This window comes from Durio zibethinus, chromosome 16 (assembly GCF_047325235.1).
Source record: "Durio zibethinus cultivar Kanyao isolate XHJ-2024 chromosome 16, ASM4732523v1, whole genome shotgun sequence".
Taxonomy (NCBI): Eukaryota; Viridiplantae; Streptophyta; class Magnoliopsida; order Malvales; family Malvaceae; genus Durio; species Durio zibethinus.
In genome coordinates, this window is record NC_143177.1 from 5,806,527 (window position 1) to 5,827,351 (window position 20,825).

Sequence of the window (20,825 nt, forward strand, 5' to 3'; positions counted from 1 at the left end):
AGAGAAAAATTATTTTGATAATCTCTTTAATAGTAATTTTGAGCATGATATAGGTGAGTTGAACATATCTTCTCAAGATGTATATCATATATTTAAATGTAATATTAAAAACTACGAAGTTAAAGAGGCTTTGAGAATGATGAGATTAAAGAAAACTGTAGGACCAGATGGAATCCCAATTGAAGTCTAAAAATGCTTGGGTGAAATAAGGATAAGATGGTTGATAGATCTTTTCAACAAAATTTAACGTACCTAAAAGATGCCAAAAGAATGGAGGAAGAGCACTATTGTGCCTGTATACAAGAATAAATGTGATGTACAAGATTATTCGAACTATCGAGGGATAAAACTTATGAGTCATACTATGAAACTTTGAGAGAGAATAACTGAATATAGATTGTGACGTGAGGTTAATATTTTTGAAAACCAATTTAGGTTTATGCCAAAAATGCTTCACAATAGAGGCGATCCACATTTTGAGAGTTTTCGGGTAAGAAAGAAAGATTTACATATAGCATTTATTGACTTAGAGAAAGCATATGATAGAGTTTCTTTAGAGGTGTTTTGATGGGCCTTAAAAAAAAAGTCCCTTTAAAGTATATTAACATAGTTAAATATATGTATGAAGAAATAGTAATGAATGTGAAGATGGTTAGGGGCATAACAGATAACTTCCATTACCTCATGATTACATTAAGGCTCAGCACAAGTCTTTTTTTTTTTTTTGCATTAGTTATGGACGAACTCACTAGATGTATATAAGATAAGGTACAATGGTGTATGTTATTTACCAATGATATAGTCTTAGTTACTAAAACTTATAATGCCTCTAGTACAAAATTAGAATTATAGAGAAGTACATTAGGTCTCAAGCTTTTTAAATTGAGTAAATCTAAAACTAAATATATAGAATGCAAGTTTAGTAGTTACAAAGAAGTCGGTACTAGTGAGATTAAGTTGGATAGTGAGAGAGTACCAAAGAGTAGCTAGTTTTGATATTTAGGATCAATTATTCAAAATGATATTGAGATAAAAGCAGATGTCAAACACAAAATTCAATTAAGATTGGTGAGTTGACAAAATGTATCGGATGTGTTGTGTGATCGCAATATGCTTTTAAAATTAAAAGCGAAGTTGTATAAAATAACTATAACGCCTGTATTACTATATGAAACTGAGTGTTGGGTTGTTAAAAAACAACATGAGAAGAAAATGAATGTAGCAAATATGATGATGCTTAGATGGATGTGTGATAAAACTAGAAAAAACAAAATCAAAAATAAAAAGATTCGAGAAAAATTAAAGGTAGTCTGAATTGAATAGAAGATAAGAGAAGGCCGTTTGCGATGGTTTGAACATGTGAAACGTAAACCTAGCTGTGTATCGGTTAAAAAAATTGAGTCTCTAAATCTATAAGAGATCAAAATATCTAGAAGTAAATCACAAAAGATATAGATGCAAATACTAAAAAATGATATAATGGTTAAGAAATTAGATGAAAATGTGATTGTTGATAGAAATAAGTGGCACAAGAATATTCAAACTACAACTTAATTTAATTCTTTTATTTGATTTTTCATACAATCGACCTCAGAGTATGTGATATAAAACATAGTGTGTTGTTGTTGTATTAGATGGTGCTTATTGAATATGGATTCAAATAGCAATATTAAATTTGAATGGATAATTAAACGAATTGGTCAAATTATGTAATTAGTTTTTGTACTTATATAAAATTTGAACTTTAGTCTTTATATAATAATTTACAAAAATTAGATTCTCATACTAGTTTAATTTAACAATGTTAATTTAATTGATAATAGTGCTACTTAATCTTTGTTAAATTAGCTGATGTGTCTATTGACCATCTGACATGGCATTGATTTTAATAACGTTGCATTGACTTACTGACATGGCTATTGAAGTTGATGAAATAAGTTGTTAAATTATGAAAATAGTCTCTGTACTTATATAAAATTTAAAATATAGTCCCTATACTCGCATGAAATTTAAAATTTGGTCCCTATACTCGCACAAAATTTAAAATTTAGTCTCTCCAATACAAAAAATATTTTGAATTTTTTTAGTTTTTTAAAAATATTAAAATTTAAAAATATTTTAGTTCCTTTAATATATTAGTTTTTATTATATATAATTAATTATTAATAACATCATATTAATAATAATATTATTATCATTTATATTAATCAATTATAATATTAATAATTTAAATTAATATATCAAAGTTAATATTATTTTAATTAACATAAATATATCATATATAAAAATTCATAATGAACTAACTATTGAATAGAATTATACTTGTAATGAATTTGAAGTAGACCATGAATGAAATCATCATCTTATCCAACCAAACAAAATAAAAATTTCAAATCTAGATTCTTACAAAAGGCGAGCTACTATCCATTTCAATAAATAACTTTAAATTTTATCAAAATGAAAAGAGAAAATGATTTATTTGATAAACTGAAATATCAATATTGTGTATCATAATGAGAATTTTCAATTTTTTGAGTCTTCACAAAAAAACTTATTTAAATAATTATGCTAAATTAAATAATAAGTTTAATTTTAAAACCAATGCATATTAAGTTTAGTAAATTATTTTAATGCATTTAGAATTTTGAACCTATATTTAATTCTAAAAAATCATTTAATTAGGGTTTAATTTAAAGGAATAAAATATTATTTTATGGATAATTTTACTTTTATGGGATGTAATTATAATTCTAATTCATTAGATAAATTAATAAAAAATAATAGTTTTATTAAAATTAGATAGTGACAGATTTGTATAATATGTTGATAAATTTGTATTAGAATTTTATAGATTGGTTTACGATTTTTTTATATGACCACAATATATTACAATTTTTACAGAAAAGTATGACAAACTTAGTAACAAACTTAGTAACATATTTATATTTTATGGCAAAATGTAATAAGAAATAGTGATAAAATTAATAATAGTATTTCGCATGGATGACAAAAAATTGTGATAGATTTAACAACAATATATGAGAATTGTGACTAAATATTGTAATAGAATATTAAGAGAAAATATATTGTAGCAATTTTTAAAATTTAATGTTTAAAAAACTAGAAAATTTTTAAAAATTCAAAATATTTTTTGTATTAGAATGATTAAATTTCAAATTTTGTGTTAGTATATAGACTAAATTTTTAATTTCATATAATATAAAGATTATTTACATAATTTAATAACTGATTTCATAAATCTCAATTAACATGTTAGCAAATCAATGACACATCATTGAAGTCAACGTCATGTCAATATGATCAATGACCACATCAACTAATTTAATTGAGATTAAGTAATATTATTATCAATTGGACTAATATTATTAAATTAAACTAGTGTGAGGATTTAAATTTTGTAAATTATTATATAAAAATTCAAATTTAAATTTTATATAAGTACAAGGATTAATCGTACAATTTTACCAAACGAATTTGAATATGATAAAAATTAAATGAATTTAGATGGAAATACCAAAAACCTAATAATATCCGCTATGATGTCGTTCTTAAAAATTAGAATAAAATGACTAAAGTACCCATTTGAGAAGAACAAAGAAAGAGACGGTAAGCCGCCCACCGGACCAACATGTGCTGTTTTAACATCTGATTCTGCTCTATTCCAAAATTAATTAGAGCCTTACTAAAAAAAAAAAAAAAACAGTTCTCTCCCTCTGGGGTTTTCTTTTATTATTGTTATTATTATTATTTTAATTTTTTATCGGCCCCTACAAAAAAGGAAAAAATAGAAAGAAAAAGAAAAAAAAAAAAAGAGAAGTGAGCAATCTCTGGGTCGTCGTCCTCCTCCTCGGCTGGGGTTCTCTGGTAAAGAAAAAAAGGCGTAATCGACAAAGCAAAGGCAACAATGCCAGCCCAGAAGCGGTCATTGCCAGATAATCTCGACGATGAAGAGTCCAGCCTTCATCACCAAAACCACACTAAGCAATCTCGAACCGAAGATGACCAACACAAAGCTGAAGATGTCACAACGCCACTGGTAGAAGAGCAAGAGGCCGAGCAAGAGCAAGATGAACAAGAACACCAGAAACAAGACCCGGATGACCAAAACCACCAACTACAACTCCAAGGCGACGACGAAGATGAAGATGATGAAGAAGAAGATGGTAACGTCCCTTTCTTTTATATATATGTACTGTATATTTCATATAATGGTCGATGCATAAATGTAAACACGTGCTTGAAGTTGATTTTGATTGTTTGATTCTTTTTCTCAGATTCTGATGGAAGCCAATCTTCTACTTCTCAAGAGAAACCCGAGTACTCTTTTCTCTTTTTTTTTTTTCCTCTGTCAATTATTTTTGTTTTTAAATAAGGTTAGAATCCAGTTTTGTTGCATAATTAGGTTTGGCTCTGCTTTTATGAGTTGGGTTTGCTGCGATTTTATCGCTTTTTATCTTATTTTATTTTATTTTTTAAAGAGCATGTTTTTTCTTTTGGATGGTTTTAGCTGTTGGAGAGAAAGGGATTTGCGTTTTATTTGTAGGGTTTTATGCTATCAGCTATATGGCATTTGCGTTTTGTGATTTATTTTTTCATCGTATCAATTACATTTTGCATGTCAACCATCTGTGTCCTGTCCATGCTCTTTACCACATAAAGCAGGAAAATCCTCTGTTTGTCAAGTAAACCACTTCGCATGCTCATTATCAACTTGTAAAAGTACTAGCTCTAAATCACGTCCTAGTATACTTGTAGTTGGTTATCCTTCTACTGTCCATAATTTGCATGATTTGTCTTACGCAAATTCACTTTTATATTTGATTATGGATTTCCTTTTCATTTTTTCCCCCTTTTTTCACCTTGATTTTTGGAATCCATAGTATATGATATGTGTTCAATTGTAGGAATCTGATAAAACCTTAATGAGTCACTAGCTTAACTTTGCTAAGCAGTGAGTCACAGAGTCATTTAGTGATTCTAGATGGTGCCTCTATGCCAGGTCTTTAGAAATTTTTTTCAAATAGTATCATCTCATTTACAAACCATAATATTTGGTCATTTTTTTCGTTGCTAGTTTAACTAATATATATAGTAACATGCAAGGATTCTTATACTGAGTAGATTTGGGGTTTGGTTGTATTTTTATCTTCATAAACTGTCTAGATTCACACAATAGCATTCTCAGAATAATTGTAAAGTGCTAGTTGAACCTTATGGATATCCTTTCCCTCATGGCATATAACTTATGTGATTGCTTGAAAACATTTATATTACCCTTTTAAAGTAGGTAATATCTTCGAACTCATACAGTGCAAATATACTTGTGGTAATATGTTTACATTGATGATAGCAATATATGTACCTTTCTAGTGGAATGCTTGCTGCCATCTTCATGCATATGGACTGAATTTTATATTGCACCTTATACCAAATGACTTGATAGAAAGTTCTAGTAACTTCTTATGTTTCTCTTCCAGATTTGTCTTTGTAGAACTTTCAGAAATTCGCAAAGATGTTCAATGTCCAATTTGTTTAGGTAATATTTACTTCAATTTGCTTCCATTTAATACTCTTTTCTCCTATTATTTATATTGAATTGGTGTGATTAGGACTGGGGATATATGTATAACAGTGGGTGTAATATATTTTTATGAACAAGCCATATTTGGTTGCATAATGTATGGAGGTCAAACCCATCAACTTTTTTCAAGTTTGAATCCCATTTGCATAAATCCTTATTTTGAGCATACATTGTTTATTAACTTTGTCTTTGGAAAATCATATAACCATTTGAAGGACAAGAGAAGAATTGAGTGTCATGTTTTTGGTGCCCATATTGTTTTATGGCTTATAACCTCATATTTAAGTAGAACAGGGAGGTTTCTTCCTTAAATTTTTAAGATTTATGTTGAATTTTTCCAGTTGCAATTCTCATTGTCTGATGGTTATATCTTTTTTAGTTTGTTTTTATACAAATAAAATATTTTCTTCCCTCTCTCTAGCTTGTGCTGAAGTTAAAATGAGGTTGTTTGTCTAATAGTCTTATAGAAGATGAATTGTCAGAACAAATCCACAATCTAATATGAGTGTATCCTATATTGAAATATAAAGTTTAATTCTACACAACTAAAAGTGACTTTTTAAACATAATTCTTTCATTTGATTTCCAAATGATAGATCCCACCTTTCCCTTTTCTTAGAATCTAGTTATGCTTTGCTAGATACGCCAGTGGGCATAATACTCATTTTGTTTTTCCTTGTGATTTTTGCTTGCATTGGAAAGTTATTATCACTGTTTTATTAGAAGAGATAGCGTCGAATTTGATGAGTTAATAAACAAGTTTTCTGCCCATGATTGGGCAAGTACCTATAAATTATATTGGAAACCAAGGAGAAAGTTGTCTATCTGGATGCTCCTCAAAAGATCTAAAATTGAGAGGATAGGAGAAAAGAGCAATGAAGATTGTTGATTTTGGGTTGCTGAATTTCAGGTTATGTTTTCTACATTATTGTTTTCAATTGATTAGTAGAAAGAGACTTTGATATTATGTAAATCTAAATTTTATAACATTGTTTTCGGTGAAATCAGAGGAAAGTGTTACTTAAGAAATGCAGATAAGTTAGATCATATGAGCTTGCATTAATAAAGTACTTATCAATTAAGGGGCTTTATGGGATAGGTAAATTTTAGCTGGGAAGGTTGGTTAGTTATACTTTAGATGTATCATGTCTATAAAACAGAATTTGCTTAAATTTATATAAATTAATAAGCATGTTTTCTCTGAAGGAAAAACCATGAAAGAGTAATGTTATATTATTTGAATTCACACATATAATGTGGATGTGCTACTTATTCTTTTTATGAAACACTTACTGGAAAAACACGTTTTCTATATCTTATTGCATCAGGGTATGCTTGTTAGTCTACTTTTAGTCTTGCTGTTCTGTGGTTAGAAGTTATGCTATTGGTTTATTGCTTGAGGTATTTATAGTGCATTGCAGTTTGATAGCTTGATCTGGGGTTTGATCAGAAGGAAGCTTTGAACTCTGGCTCATTTGATCTAGTTAACGCACTCTGATTTCCGTTATTATCCATGGTTGGACTTAAATCTGGTAGAAGATCCATTATTTATTCTTTTCTTTCTGTACAGGAATCATAAAGAAAACAAGAACTGTAATGGAATGCCTGCATCGCTTTTGCAGAGAATGTATTGACAAATCAATGCGACTGGGGTATGTTATACATGGATTGTTACTATCTTGCCTTTGTTTTTTTGGCCAATATCTTACCTTTGTTTGGGTTAATTTGGTAAATGTCTGGAAATTTTTTGGCCAAAATTTCTTACTTGATTCTGATGGCAGGAACAATGAGTGTCCTGCTTGCCGTACACATTGTGCTAGTCGACGTTCTCTGCGAGACGATCCAAACTATGATGCCTTAATTGCAGCTATATATCCAGATATTGACAAGTATGAAGAGGAGGTACAAGTTCTTTTATTTCTCTTATTTTTGCTTGCTTAGTAAGTATTTTTTTTTAATTCATGCTGCTAGCATAAAATTTCTTAAGTCTTGATCTTCCTGATAGAGCGCTAGTTTGTGCATTTGATCTCAGGAATTGGCTTTTCATGAAGAGGAAAGGACTCGCAATAAGCAGGTCAGATATGTGGTATATTTGTTACTACATGCCTTTATTTCTCACTGCTTTGCTTGCATTCATGGTAAGGTCTGTCATCCTATATCCTAGATCTAGATAAGAGTCCTGGCAGATAGTTGTGGTGCTTTCTGTTCATCATACACTTGGAGAAGACATGCTTGAGATGAATTTCTTGATGTTACTTTTATTAGGTGCATTTACTTATACAATTTTATAACTATTATTAAAGCATATGTTGCAACTTGTCTTCTGACTTTGTGCTGGGATAAATTACCAAGTGGAAGAACCCTATTTCTTGTTTCATGGATGCAAGGTAACAAAAAGCTTGTCGTAGATGTTGCCCTCGCTAGATAGTTGCATGATGATTGCTTGGTAGTACCTTTTTTCCCCTCTCCACTGCTCTGTTCTGAGAATAACATTGGACTATATTGTAAGTTCAAGACCCTACATTCTACGTTTTCCCAATGTTTATTTCAATATTTTGTTGTACAGATTCAAGCATCAATTGCCCAGATATTTCAGAGACAATCAGAAGCACTCGTTAAACGACGTAGTCTTGGTAAAGAGAGCACAGGTGCCTTTATGACTAGGTCACAACGCATTCATCGTACTCACCCGCGTAGGAGACAGAACTCTCGAGGGGCTGAGCGTCAAGGGTCTGAAGACAATGAGGATGAAAATGATGATAATGGAGGCAAAGATTCATCTTCCACTGATGAGCGCGGTACAGAAGCGAGACAGAGAAGGTGCAAAAGGCGATCTGTAATCCGGCCTTTTCAGCCTTCTTCATCAGTGGTAAACTCAGAAGGTGGATGTGTTGAAAATGATACAGAGGTGTCTAGAGACAGCAGAGGAATTTCTCCTGGGCTTGTCTGGAACGCAGACATGCTTGCTTGGGGAAGGGGTGGTGCTCGGAGTCACACTCGACATGGAAATTCTGGTGGCAGCAGTAGCAAGAGTTCACGTGCTCGCTTAAACAGATTGGTAGAGCACCTCCGGAGCTTGGAGGAAAATGTTGATGAGGTATGATAGGGCACTGTTTGACTCTTATTAGTTTAAGATTCCTGATTAGGTCAATCACTGGAATTAAGCTGCCACTATTGGCATAACTTTCTAGTGGTTCTTATCTAGTTTATGGGTTTCACTTAAGTAATACTGTAGGATTGTTCTCTCCATTCTCTCTTCCTTCCCACCCCCTTTTCTTTTTTGTTTTTCCCTTTTATCCTTCCCCATTCTGTATGCAGGTCCTCATTTTGTATAACTAAATCATATTCTTTGCCTGCAGCTGGATGTTCATCTCAAGCTTATTTCAGTGGACGAAAAAAGTACATCAAGTTTGCAGCAACCCTACCTTTGTTGTCGTCCTAGTCTGTCAGTTAAGCAGCTATGTGAAGTGAGATTTCTTTCCCACGAGCTAAATACATAGACTGTCTCTCTCTTTGTAAAGCTGAAGGTAGATGCTAGGAAAATGACATTCTCCAAATGCTGACTTGCATTGGTTGAATGAGTATAATTCATTAAATAGAAAGATAGTGGCCTGTAGATTGTAAAGCGGGCAAAATCTGATTTCAGTGGTCCCAAAATCCAACCAAGTCAACTTAATACATAGCATTTGAGTTGCTGTGCTCATACAGGTAAGTTTTTGGTGTCCACCTAAATTTCTGATGTGAGAGCCTTTGATTTCAATTGATCCAAATCCAACCCAGTCTCTTAATACATAGGGTTTGAATTGCTGTGCAGGTGATAAATGGGCAGGTTGGATTAGGTTTGGGTTGAGTCAATTTGGGTTGGTTCATTTAGGATAAAAAGATTCAGGTCATTTTGAGTTTGGGTCATCTTGGGTTCAGGTCATTTTGGATTCTGGACTTGCAGGTTTGACACTCACGTTATTTGGGTTCGAATCATCGGGGTTCGAGTCATTTTTAGTCTAAATTATTGGGTTTTAAAGTCAAATCAATATTATTTTCGGTCATTTGGGTTTGGATCATTTTAGATTCATGTTAATTCAGGTTCAGTTCATTTCAGATTCGTGTTGAATGGGTTCGTATTGTTGACCTTTTTGTCAAATCGAGTTAAATTGGGTTCAAATTCGGGTAGGTCTTTGAGTTCAGTTAAACTTTAATAGTTTTACTCATATGGGTAAGTTTTGGTGTCCACCCAAAATTCTGATGCGACCTCAAATCATTCAATTTCTAACTTATATCCTTTGTTGGATGCATTCTTCATGTTATACTGCTCCTTCCAACACCCTTTTTCACTCATCTCTCCTTCTATATCAAATATGATCTATTATTTTATGTTTTTACATTTAAGATGCTGCGTCTAAAATTATAATGATTGTGTTGTGCAGTACATTGCTCTCCAGACACCATTGCGAGCTGAAGAAGTAGAAATATTAATGGTGAAAGGACAATATAGTAGTGATGACAACCACTCCAACCCAACTCCTTGGACCTCAGAGGAAGCACTACAACTTTTGGAAGGTCAAGAAACTTTGGCAGGTCTTAAGGTCAAGTGCAGTTCCGGACGAAATCATTTGGTGAGTACATTTGTTAGTACTTAATATCGCTGTTTGGCTTGTAATATTCTTCAAGGTTATGCTGTGAATCACATTTGTATCTATACGGAAACCTTTCATGTAAACCATTTCTGTCTATTATTATTATTATTATTATTTGTGAAGAATGTTGAATTTTGTTTCCTCTACTGTTTCAGATTCTAGCATATCGGCAGAAGCAAACTGGCTAGGAAATTTGTGCCGTTGTTGACAATGCCAGTTCTACAAGTAAGAGGTTGGTGTCTCGTTAATATACAGTTGAGCTATGTGTAAAGAGTGGGAGGTGTCTGGTCGTTTGATGAAACCATTGTTTGAGTTGCCTTCTTGGTGATGTTAACATTTAGGTAGTTTATGGAGTTGCGATTTTCGAGGATGCTATAGGAAAAATTTACTTTGTTTTATGAACATGTTTGGATAAATTTTGCGTCGCCTGCTTATTTGCTTCTCAATAGTTTTTGGAGAAAAGTCTACACTGGAAGATCCGAAAGTTGTAGTTGTACGACGATCAATTAAATGAGAAAAAAGGGTTCATAGAGCTGATTGCAATTCTGGAGAAAAAAATTCTAATGAAATTTTGAGTCTAATGAAATGGTACAAAGGAATATTTTACTACATATTTTGCATTTAATGGTACAAAGAGTACAGAAATGAATCTGCAATGTCACAGTTAATGGGTCCAATGAGTTAGTTGTTTCACAGCGGTTCAAAAGTTCTTGAACAACAACCCTGAGCCCGCCTGCCGTCGTTTCCTCGAACCAAAATCACCTCATAAGAGTGACGGGACTGGAAGTTGCAGCGGCGGTGAGCATTTTCCTCCTTTCTTTTCTTTGGAAAACACGTAGATGTGGTGATTTGGGTTTAGTTGTTTCCTTGGATGACCTGGGCGATACACAATCAATTGAGGATAGTGGCCAAAAAAGAAAAAAAATGAATGAAGAATACCGCCAAGACATTGCTACTTTCTCACTTTTGTGGGCAGAAAGGATGGTCAAACTTGGGAAGAGGCCTAGCATGGGGAACCACTGTCCTTCTCAATTGCTTCAATGCCTTCTCTTCCTCTATCTACCAATACTCAATAATTTGTACGACGATCAAATTAAATGAGAAAAAAGGGTGCAATTCTGGAGAAAAAAAATTCTAATGAAATTTTGAGTCTAATGAAATGGTACAAAGGAATATTTTACTACATATTTTGCATTTAATGGTACAAAGAGTACAGAAATGAATCTGCAATGTCACAGTTAATGGGTCCAATGAGTTAGTTGTTTCACAGCGGTTCAAAAGTTCTTGAACAACAACCCTGAGCCCGCCTGCCTTCTTTTCCTCGAACCAAAATCACCTCATAAGAGTGGCGGGACTGGAAGTTGCAGCGGCGGTGAGCATTTTCCTCCTTTCTTTTCTTTGGAAAACACGTAGATGTGGTGATTTGGGTTTAGTTGTTTCCTTGGATGACCTGGGCGATACACAATCAATTGAGGATAGTGGCCAAAAAGGAAAAAAATGAATGAAGAATACTGCCAAGATATTGCTACATTCTCACTTTTGTGGGCAGAAAGGATGGTCAAACTTGGGAAGAGGCCTAGCATGGGGAACCATTGTCCTTCTCAATTGCTTCAATGCCTTCTCTTCCTCTATCTACCAATACACAATATAACGTTTTATTTTTGTACTGGCCAAGAACAAAATTGACAACACAAGTGTAGGACAAAGAATCTGTGCATACCATTCTAGCAGCCTCACTCTCCTCTCTGTATCTCTTGTACTTCATTTCTTTCTCTTTAATCTGCAAAAAAGATTCATTAAAATAAGAACGCTTATCGAATGGAAATATATACATAAACTTCACACGAGAAAGAAACTAGAATTTACTTTTTGATCGAATTCAGCTCTATCCACAGCTCTATGATCAACATGGAGATTGAATTCTTGCACTTGCGTCAGAGGCTTGCGAACTTTCTCTGGAAGGGAAACTGGATCCCTGCGTAAGATTGCAAGAAAAGAACAAGGTAATTATTTCTCTTCAACTGTTTGTAAAAACAAAAATCATAAATTGTGGATGATACATACTCTTTTAGAATCGGCTGGGCCTTGAAGATCCTCATCTTGGCCTCTTCTCTCTCATTTTTCTGTCTTTCTTCCATCTCTCTTTGCATCTCCTCCTCGTGCCTCAACAGACTCTCCAATTGGAAGGGTTCTGGTTTTGTACATTGCTTGGCTTCTGGTTTTGGAGGAATCTGCATAATAAACAAACACCCATTGACACCCCCATTCACTATAATACATAATTAACTAAAAATATTAAATGAAAGCACGCAAAATTAACATACCACAGGATAGTCAGTGGTGTAAGGATATGGGTTAGCCTTGGGAACCCTGGCTGTTTCCTCTTCAAACTGCTTCTCTATAATTTCAGTAACAAACTTCCTTTCTTTCTCAGCTCCTCTTTCCTGAAGTCAGAACATTTGGGACTCACTAAAATACTCAACTCTTATCTTTTCTGGCCTTACAACATGAGAAAAATAAATATACCTCTGTTTGGAGATGGAATGGATTGGGAATGGTGATTCTTGGGAGTGGGTCATGGCTATCTGACTTCAGAGAAAGCTGTAAAAGGAACAAACATGGAACCGTAGTAAGTAGAAGGTATCTATCATGATTCATACGGTATTTTGCTATTTATATATGCTCAGACCAGTAGTAGAATAATTATTTGGCGCATTTGTTCAATTACCTTGTCAAATAAATCAACAACTGGTAGTGGGGGAAGTGGTATCCTCTCATTTGTCGCAAAATGGAATTCTTGAGGTACAGTCACCTGTTTCTTTGCATTACTAAAGATTCCCATTTCTCCTTTGCTCTCAAATATCTATACAGGGCAAAAACTAGAGTGACTCTCTCAAGTAAACATGGTTGCTATATATCAAGCAGAATTGAAGTGATGGAGAGAGTACCTTTTTATTCAATGGCCTTGCCTTAAATTTAGGTGCTTTTTCAAGTTCCTCCTGCTCAAGTTCAATAGAACTTTTGACCTTTGGAGGCCGTGCCCTCAGTGATGTTTGAAGTACAGGGGTTTTAGGTTCTGTGAGATGAAGTTTCCACTGATTATTCTGTTACAGGAAAATTTGAAAACCAAGAGGAAGGAGGGAAAAAGAGAGACAAGGTAAGCAAGCTGCTCAAGGTTCCAAAAGAAAATGAATCAAATATATGGGATATAGTTCTCTAAACCTGGCGAGACATGACAGTTGAAGCTACTGAAGACGTCTCCGCATTCTTATTGGCTCTAGCCATTGTCTCAAAATGAAATTCCTGAAACAGAATAAATTTTTTAGTCTGATGGCAAGGATTGTCTTCATTTTCACCTCATACCACCACCTATCTCCTTAGCATAATTTACCTGAAATTCTAGAGGCTTTGGAGTACTTCTTGGTAATGCAGGTAGTGCTGGAGTTTCAAAAATCTGCAGCAGAGAAGAAAATGGAAAACAAATTAAGTAGGAAAAAAACTTGAACAGTAAAGAACAAAGAAAGATCATTAGACACCTTCTTGTTCAATGGTCTTGCTTTGAACTTTGGCACTTTAGCCATCATTTCTTCCTCAAGCTCTGCGGTGCTCTTCACTTTAACTGAGCGTATTCTCTGTGCTGTTTCAAATTCGGGTTCTTTAGGCCTTGTCAATTTGAGCGTAGGTTTCGTCTGGACAGAAGTAGCATCATCTTCAGTAATTGGAAGGAATTTTGTAAAAGAAGGAAGGAAACAAGGAAGTGTAAGGAATTAAGAAACCAAATCCATGTGATTCTGTTTATTTACATTTGACAGAGAACTGTGAGGAAGTGACAAATCTCTGGTACTCGATTGGAACTTCTTCATCATTTCTGCCATTGAAACAAATGGTGCTGCTTGCTCTCGAACATAAACCTTCAAGGGAAACACAAGCCAAATTTTAATACAATTTCACAATTGTTAGTGAAAATATGCAATGAAGGAACTTAGCACAGAGAAACAAACAGACCTTTCTTTCCAATTTGTTAGAAGTAATAGAAGAGCATAAGTTGGAACTACCACTGGTAAGACCGAGTTTTGACTTGTGGGGCAAGTTGTGGGATTTTACATTTAGGATCTGAGGTACAGAGGGAAGCAACAAAAAGACAAAACTTCAGATAGAAGTTACAAAATGACAGTAGTTAACACACGCAAAAGGCAAGAGCATATAAGCACCTGTCTAGATCTCCCTCCATCTAGTTTCTGACGTTTAATGGCTTGGTTTTCTAGAGCCAAATTAGGAGTTTCAGCATTCCCATTTTTCGGCTTCAACACTGATGGATTCCGTAGCTTACTAGCTATCTTCTTAGCTGTATGATGCTTCTTGTCACTAACCAGTTTTTTCTGAGAATTCATCAATGGTTTAGGGGTGCAAGCTTCAGTTTCGACTTGCACAGAAGATTTGCTTTTCTCTGTATCACCGGGCACATTTGAATGCGCTTTTTCAGTCAGGGCACTGAAAATTCAACGGAAATGAACCAAGACACAATAATGAGAACCAAAGTATTCATAATAGAGCTCATTTAGTGTTGATAAAATTTTCAAAACCCAAAGAACAAACCTCCCATTTTCTTGAGCACATACAGTCCCTATTTTTTCCTTATCGTTATTAGCAATCTGCAAAGCAGTTAAAATCACGAGAAAACAGAAGACTTAATCAATAACAAGAATGGATAAAAAAAGTCCACTAATTACCTCATTGACAATTTGATTGATTTCAACCTTTGCCTCAGAGGATTTAACTTCTTCTTCCTTTACTTTATCAGGCATGAGATCAGCTTGAGGCTTATCTTCTGAGGTATCGTTAGGAGCTGTTGCATCTGAGGATTCCGAGGTCTGCAGCAATAACACATTCATCATGACCAAATTGAAATTAGAGAAGTTGCTTTGTGAGATATTGAAATTTACTAAAGGTATGTAGAAAGTAATTTGCACCTTCTGCATTTGATCTTCTTCACTAAAATTGCAGAGACTCTCCACATGAAAGGATCTATTACCAGCCTTGATTCTAGCCATAAAAGCTGCATTACGAAAAAACCAAAAAAGGAAATAAAAATGCAACAGTTTTGCTTTTTGCAGATAATATATGGGAATGTAAGATGATTAAAGCTACACTTCAAATCCTTGTTCCTTGGAAACTAACCTATTTAGGTTATGCTTAATTCATTCAAGTAAATGTTTTGGGAAGAACAATAATAAGTAGGTTATGCTTAATTTACATCACATTTCTTTTCTTTTCCTATCATATCTAAGCAACCAAACACAAAGCATTCCTGGGTCAAACCATAGATCAATTATGACCCATCGATTGGATACTGAGAGAAAATTTGGGGAAATTGGGAAGAAAAAATTTGCAATCAATATTGGACAAGTGGAGAATGGAGATAAAATTTTTTCCCTTTTCCCCTAAATCTTCTGCAATTAGGAGGACCTCAAATCCTAGAATTTTGAAACTCGAATCAGTAATAAACAATTAAAATCAATCAAGTTAAAAATTGGAAATCACAAAATAGTAATCAATAAATAAGTAAATACAATTCCAAGAAAATCAAGAACCACCTACCAAAACGATTGAGTTACAGAGAAAAGAATGATTCAAAGAATATAAAAGAAGAAAGAAATATGAAGGAAAAAAAGAGAGAACATACGAGAAGGGGCGTAGCTTAAGGTGGTTTCGAACCAGAGCTCTGCATTGCGTTTTTCTTCTTCCGACTCTCCTTTCAAGAAATCAAAGAAACGCGGCGCTGAAAACTCGTATAACTCGTCAATAATCGTTGCAGTTGTCCCACTTGATTCGTCCATCAGATGCAAAACGGAGATATTCACTTTCTTTTTTTGGGGAGGGAGGGGGGGATTGATGAGGGAGAAAGCGATTATCGGAAGGTCTCTGGACTTCTTTACTTTTGGGTTTAGAAGATTTGTTTTATTGGAAAATGAAGGAGAGGAGGCGAAGATTGGAGTTAAACGTTGGGGAACTGGGGAACTACAACGGTCGATTTTTTTGAATTTTGGGGAAGGTTTCTAACGGTCATGTATTTTGGTGGCTGTATGAGGTGTCTTTCTAACGGCTACTTCCCACGCTCTCTGGACCTCCAAAGCGTGCCGTTTCAAGGGATTTTTTTTTTCATATAAGTAAATATGCAGACAGGGCACTTTTAAGAGTGTCCGCGGTGATTAAGTTCAATAAGATATATTAAAAAAAAAAAATTAAGATTTGAAAATCCAAAATTTATATATATTTTTTCTTCTATATATATTTCCTTTCATTCTTTCTAACTCCTTTTTATTTTCTTCGTTCTTTGGCATTGAATAGCGTCAACAATATATGAAAAATTCTCAATTTTGTAGTATGTTAAGTTGTTTACCACATAATTTACTTTCTTTATTAGTGTGTATATAACGCGTTCATAATCCACATTTTTAATTATGGGTGATCTTTTCTTTTCAACGATACATATAACCTTAATTAATAATTTTCAAACTAATTTAGTTGAGCATTTAGTCATTTTGTACCAAATTACTTAGGTAATTGACGATAAATCTTTTATCTCAATCTAATATATCTTTTTTTTTTTCCATAGATAAAACACATTGTGTTAATGATATTTTATTCTAAACATAAAATTATATTTTTCTATTTAAATGTGATTAGTCACTCAATTTTTTTTAATAAACCTTAAAATTAATTAAAATTTATTAAAAAATTTTTGATATACGAATCAAAGTTTGGTCAAGAAGTACGATTACATATTGAGAAAGTTATAACATCTCTATAACACCTATATGAAAATGATACTAATTGATTTTATATTATCTGCTAAGCTTTTAAAACATTTTGTTAAAATAAAAAAATATATATTGAAAATTATTAGACTCCAATGTTTTGGCAACAATTTAAATATTATTTCTTTATCTCAAGAGTACTCAAGATGTTTATAGTCACTCTTAAAAAGCTCTATCGTCATATTCAAAAACATTTTTTATTAGAACCTTTGATATTAAAAAAATTTCTAAATAATCTAATTTTAGCTACATTTAGAAAATAATACTTCACCTAGAAATTCACATAAAAAATGCTATTGTACCTTTTTAGTAATTCTATTATTGGAAGATTTAAAACAAAATTTTTATTTTTTAGTTTTAGGAAAAGTTTATATTTCAATTTTTTTCTAAATATTTTCAAAATTTTATTTTAAGAAAATATTGATATTTCAACTTTATCCTTAGCATTTTTAAAACAAAATTTTTATATATTTTATATTTTATACTTTATATTTATTTTTATCAATAAATTTTATTTTATTTTTAAAAAATTTTAAGAAAAATTAATATTTCAACTTTTCCTAAACACATTTTATTTGCTTAAGGACAAATTTATATTTTAACTTTTTCCTCAGCATTTTTTAAAAAAGTTTATTCCAAATAGGTTTTAACAAAACATTTTATTTTTTCACACAAATTAAAAAAATTATAATGCAATAATTAAAATAAAATAAAATAATTACAAAAATTAAAATTACAATAAAAAACTAAAAATAAGGAAAAAAATAAAAAAAATTAAAAGATATTGAAAATGCACTCGGTTAACAATGGTTAAGATGGCTCGGCTCGGTCAATGGCTTAAGGGTGAATCAGCTTGGCTTGGTTGAGCTATTTACTTGGTTTGAAAGATGGGTCAAACGACAAAAACAGATCCCCAATCGATGCATGGATCCCCTAAGTTAGAATTGACGTCATTTTGGCATGCTATAAATAGCTTCTTTCAAAAAATTTTTTAATTTTTCATTTTCTTTCTTCTTCTTCCCTAAACTCTTTCCTTCTCTAAAGCTACAAGAAAATTCAATCGAATTACAGAAATCGATAGCTTATCTAGATTTTGGTGGCTTGAAAATTCAACTAGTCACCTAAAAATTCAATAAACCTAGATCTTCACAAAAATCCTAGATTCTAACATTAGAAAATTCAACTAATGATTGAAAACTTCAAAGTTTCTAGATTTGGTGATTGTAAAATCCTCCGATCGTCACTTGCCGATGTTAAAACACTAAAAAATTTTTAGAATTACTTATTTTCACCCCTTAAACACTCTAAAGCTATTGGATTTTCCAAAATTAGTCCAAAAAATTTTAGATATGTAGTTAAAGCCTTTAATTTCAAAAGTTTAAATCCCCTATCCCCCACTATTTCAATCATTATAGTTTTCTGATATGTCCTTCCTCTACCCTTAATCTTTCTTTTCATTAAAACTTAGGCTTAGAATTCGCTTATAGCACCTTAAACTAAAACCTTAGAAAATACCTTTTAATTTTTTTTGAATTTTTTTTGTGGCTTCTGTTTGAGGAATGATGTTGGTAGATGCTAAGTTATTTTTTGTGGGTTTAGGATGGTTCTTAGTTTTTTTTGTGTGTTTGTGGTTTAAATTTCAAGTGAATTACTGGGGTGTTTATGGAGGTAGTTGACAGTGGTGATTGTCGATGCTGGTTTAAGTAGTGGTGTAAGGTCTAAGTTGATGGTTGTAGTGCTTGAGAATTGAAAATACAAACAAAATAGAGTTTGAAGATTTTTACTTGTTAGGTGCTACCTTTAAAAATTTTTTCAATTAGGAAACTTGATTTATGAAGCTAAATAGGAGTTCAAATCCTAGAAAACCAAAGATAAAAGAAGAATTTAAAGGGGCAATCAGAGAATTTTGGGGCACCCTCGAAGAATTTTTCGGCCTCGTGATTTTTTCTACAAAATTAGGTCTTTAATAGGGTAGTTTGTAGACGGTGCATTGAATGCACAAAGACTTGGTGAAGAAAAGAAAAAAAAGAAAAAGAGAAACAAATAAAATAATATTTTTGGTTAAATTATTTTTGTGCTTGGTGAGATTGGGTTTAAAATTTTGATCTAAGTTTCATAATGAATATGAACTTTTAAGTCAAAAGAAAATTCAATTGGACCCAACATGAAAGTAATTTGATAAACCCAATTAAATATTTTATAAAAATATCAGATTTTTGTTGTAAAATCTAAACTATTAAATATTAATAGATTTAGATTTTTAGGTGTTTAGGTTGTTATTTAGTTCCTAAAATTATGCTCAGGTAGATAAGAAGTTTAAAATTTAAAATTTAAATTTGTCTCTTTAAATCATTGTAATTCTTATGTTAATTAATAAGAAGTTATCTTCTTTTTCTCCTTTGTTCTATTCAAATTGCTAAACATCATCGTGCATCATTTCCTATTCAACCTTTTAAGTCTTTTAAGTCATTTGCTCTTATTCATAGTGATGTGTGGGGTCCATGTAGAATAACAATTTCTAGAAAAAGATGATTTCTAACATTAATTGATGATCATAAAAGGATTTGTTAGGTTTATCTACTTAAAAGAAAAAAAATGTCGAACATAATTTGAAAATTTTTTATAATATGGTTGAAATACAATTTTAAGAAAAAATTCAAGTGTTTTAAAGTAATAACGGGAAAGAATACTTTAATTGAATTTTTAGAACACATTATTTGAAAAAAGAGATTATTTAGCAAAACTCTTGTATTAACACTTACGGTAGAATAGAATAGCAAAAAGAAAAAATAAACATATTTTGGAAGTAGCTAGGTCTTTAATGTTTACAACTAAAGCACCTAAACACTTATGGGGGGAAGCTATTTTTTTTTCTTTGTTCCAAAAATCAAAATTTTCTTTTTTCTTTTGAAAGCAAATCTTTTTTTTTTTAAAGCAAAACAATTTATTTTTTTGGATCAAAATGAAAAAAATTCCTAAATATCAGGACACTTTTTCCAATTTCTTATATTTAGGTAAAGCTTTAAAAATATATTTAATTTGAAAGCTTTTAAATTACCTTATAAAAACTGAGATGACACCTCACATAAATAATAGCTATTGAGAGTCCCCGTATATTTAGGCCAAATCTAAAAAACTATATTTATTTGATATATCATCTTATTTAAAAATATTTTTTTAGAAAAAACCTTATTAATAAAACATATGCATTGAGTGCATGAACATAATGATATATGATGAATACATAACAATCAAACGTGAATGATACAATATTAATGCATAATAATTAAAGAATGCATGTGACAACAAAATAAAATGAAATGCAAATGCGATAATTCTATTTTTTTAAAATTATCATGTACTTAATTAGTTAAATTTTAACTTACTTGATTTAATTTTGCTTGATTATCCACCTTAATTCTTTGAATTTCATGTGTAGGAAAAATAGAAACGCCATGCCTGCACTTAGTGTGATCATATAAGCAATGATTGAACTTAGTGAAAAATTTGTCAAGTCAATTTAAGGGCCTTTAGAAGATGAGATGGGTTGATTTCCATGAGAAAATGGAACCATAAAGAAGAATAAATAAATGCCAAGCCATGACCATGAAGCCTCAAGCTGTGAGCCACCAATAAAGGCATGTGAAGCTTTCCTTTCTTGCATAAGATAGCTTGCTTGAGAGGAGTTACTGTAAAAGCTAATTTAGGGGAGATTCAAGCTGAGTTTAGAGCTAAAATGAGATAAAAAAACAAGCTAAAAAATCAAGTAAA

The 20,825-nt window shown here is 32.1% G+C and overlaps 2 protein-coding genes across 4 annotated transcripts; one reads left to right on the forward strand and one right to left on the reverse strand.

The window, feature by feature from the left end:
• Positions 1–3,694: 3,694 nt before the first annotated feature.
• LOC111291018 (putative E3 ubiquitin-protein ligase RING1a) lies at positions 3,695–10,779 on the forward strand. Of its 2 annotated transcripts, none has more exons than XR_016328599.1 (10): positions 3,695–4,184; positions 4,296–4,338; positions 5,499–5,557; positions 7,173–7,254; positions 7,384–7,504; positions 7,635–7,676; positions 8,169–8,699; positions 8,962–9,310; positions 10,027–10,215; positions 10,392–10,668. XR_016328599.1 is itself a non-coding variant. In XM_022882568.2 (10 exons), the coding sequence occupies exons 1-10, from the start codon at positions 3,926–3,928 to the stop codon at positions 10,422–10,424; spliced, it is 1,467 nt and encodes a 488-aa protein (XP_022738303.1). In that variant the 5' UTR covers positions 3,695–3,925; the 3' UTR covers positions 10,425–10,779. The 2 variants fall into 2 exon arrangements, 1 of the variants encoding a protein (XP_022738303.1); XM_022882568.2 differs by having other exon boundaries at positions 8,962–9,069; positions 10,392–10,779.
• A 631-nt stretch (positions 10,780–11,410) lies between these two features.
• TPX2 (targeting protein for XKLP2) lies at positions 11,411–16,200 on the reverse strand. Of its 2 annotated transcripts, none has more exons than XM_089745236.1 (19): positions 15,920–16,200; positions 15,207–15,292; positions 14,994–15,107; positions 14,833–14,888; positions 14,448–14,727; positions 14,242–14,349; positions 14,040–14,147; positions 13,773–13,925; positions 13,628–13,690; positions 13,459–13,539; positions 13,185–13,340; positions 12,965–13,099; positions 12,763–12,837; positions 12,561–12,680; positions 12,301–12,467; positions 12,103–12,211; positions 11,957–12,016; positions 11,774–11,868; positions 11,411–11,686 (listed from the first exon to the last, which is right to left on the reverse strand). In XM_089745236.1, exons 1-19 carry the CDS (start codon positions 16,071–16,073, stop codon positions 11,569–11,571), a joined length of 2,238 nt encoding a protein of 745 aa, XP_089601362.1. In that variant the 5' UTR covers positions 16,074–16,200; the 3' UTR covers positions 11,411–11,568. The 2 variants fall into 2 exon arrangements, with proteins under 2 accessions (XP_089601362.1, XP_089601363.1); XM_089745237.1 differs by having other exon boundaries at positions 14,967–15,107; positions 15,920–16,195.
• Positions 16,201–20,825: the final 4,625 nt, after the last annotated feature.

What these genes read in the sequence shown, in the direction of transcription:
- LOC111291018 (XM_022882568.2), top strand. Translation starts at nt 3,926, where the DNA reads ATGCCAGCCCAGAAGCGGTCATTGCCAGATAATCTCGACGATGAAGAG. An exon ending in AGATGATGAAGAAGAAGATG is followed by an intron (nt 4,185 to 4,295) that starts GTAACGTCCCTT and finishes TCTTTTTCTCAG; the next exon opens with ATTCTGATGGAAGCCAATCT. An exon ending in TGGAGGAAAATGTTGATGAG is followed by an intron (nt 8,700 to 8,961) that starts GTATGATAGGGC and finishes CTTTGCCTGCAG; the next exon opens with CTGGATGTTCATCTCAAGCT.
- TPX2 (XM_089745237.1), bottom strand. Translation starts at nt 16,073, where the DNA reads ATGGACGAATCAAGTGGGACAACTGCAACGATTATTGACGAGTTATAC. An exon ending in CTTAAGCTACGCCCCTTCTC is followed by an intron (nt 15,293 to 15,919) that starts GTATGTTCTCTC and finishes TTCGTAATGCAG; the next exon opens with CTTTTATGGCTAGAATCAAG. An exon ending in AGAGTGAGGCTGCTAGAATG is followed by an intron (nt 11,869 to 11,956) that starts GTATGCACAGAT and finishes GTGTATTGGTAG; the next exon opens with ATAGAGGAAGAGAAGGCATT.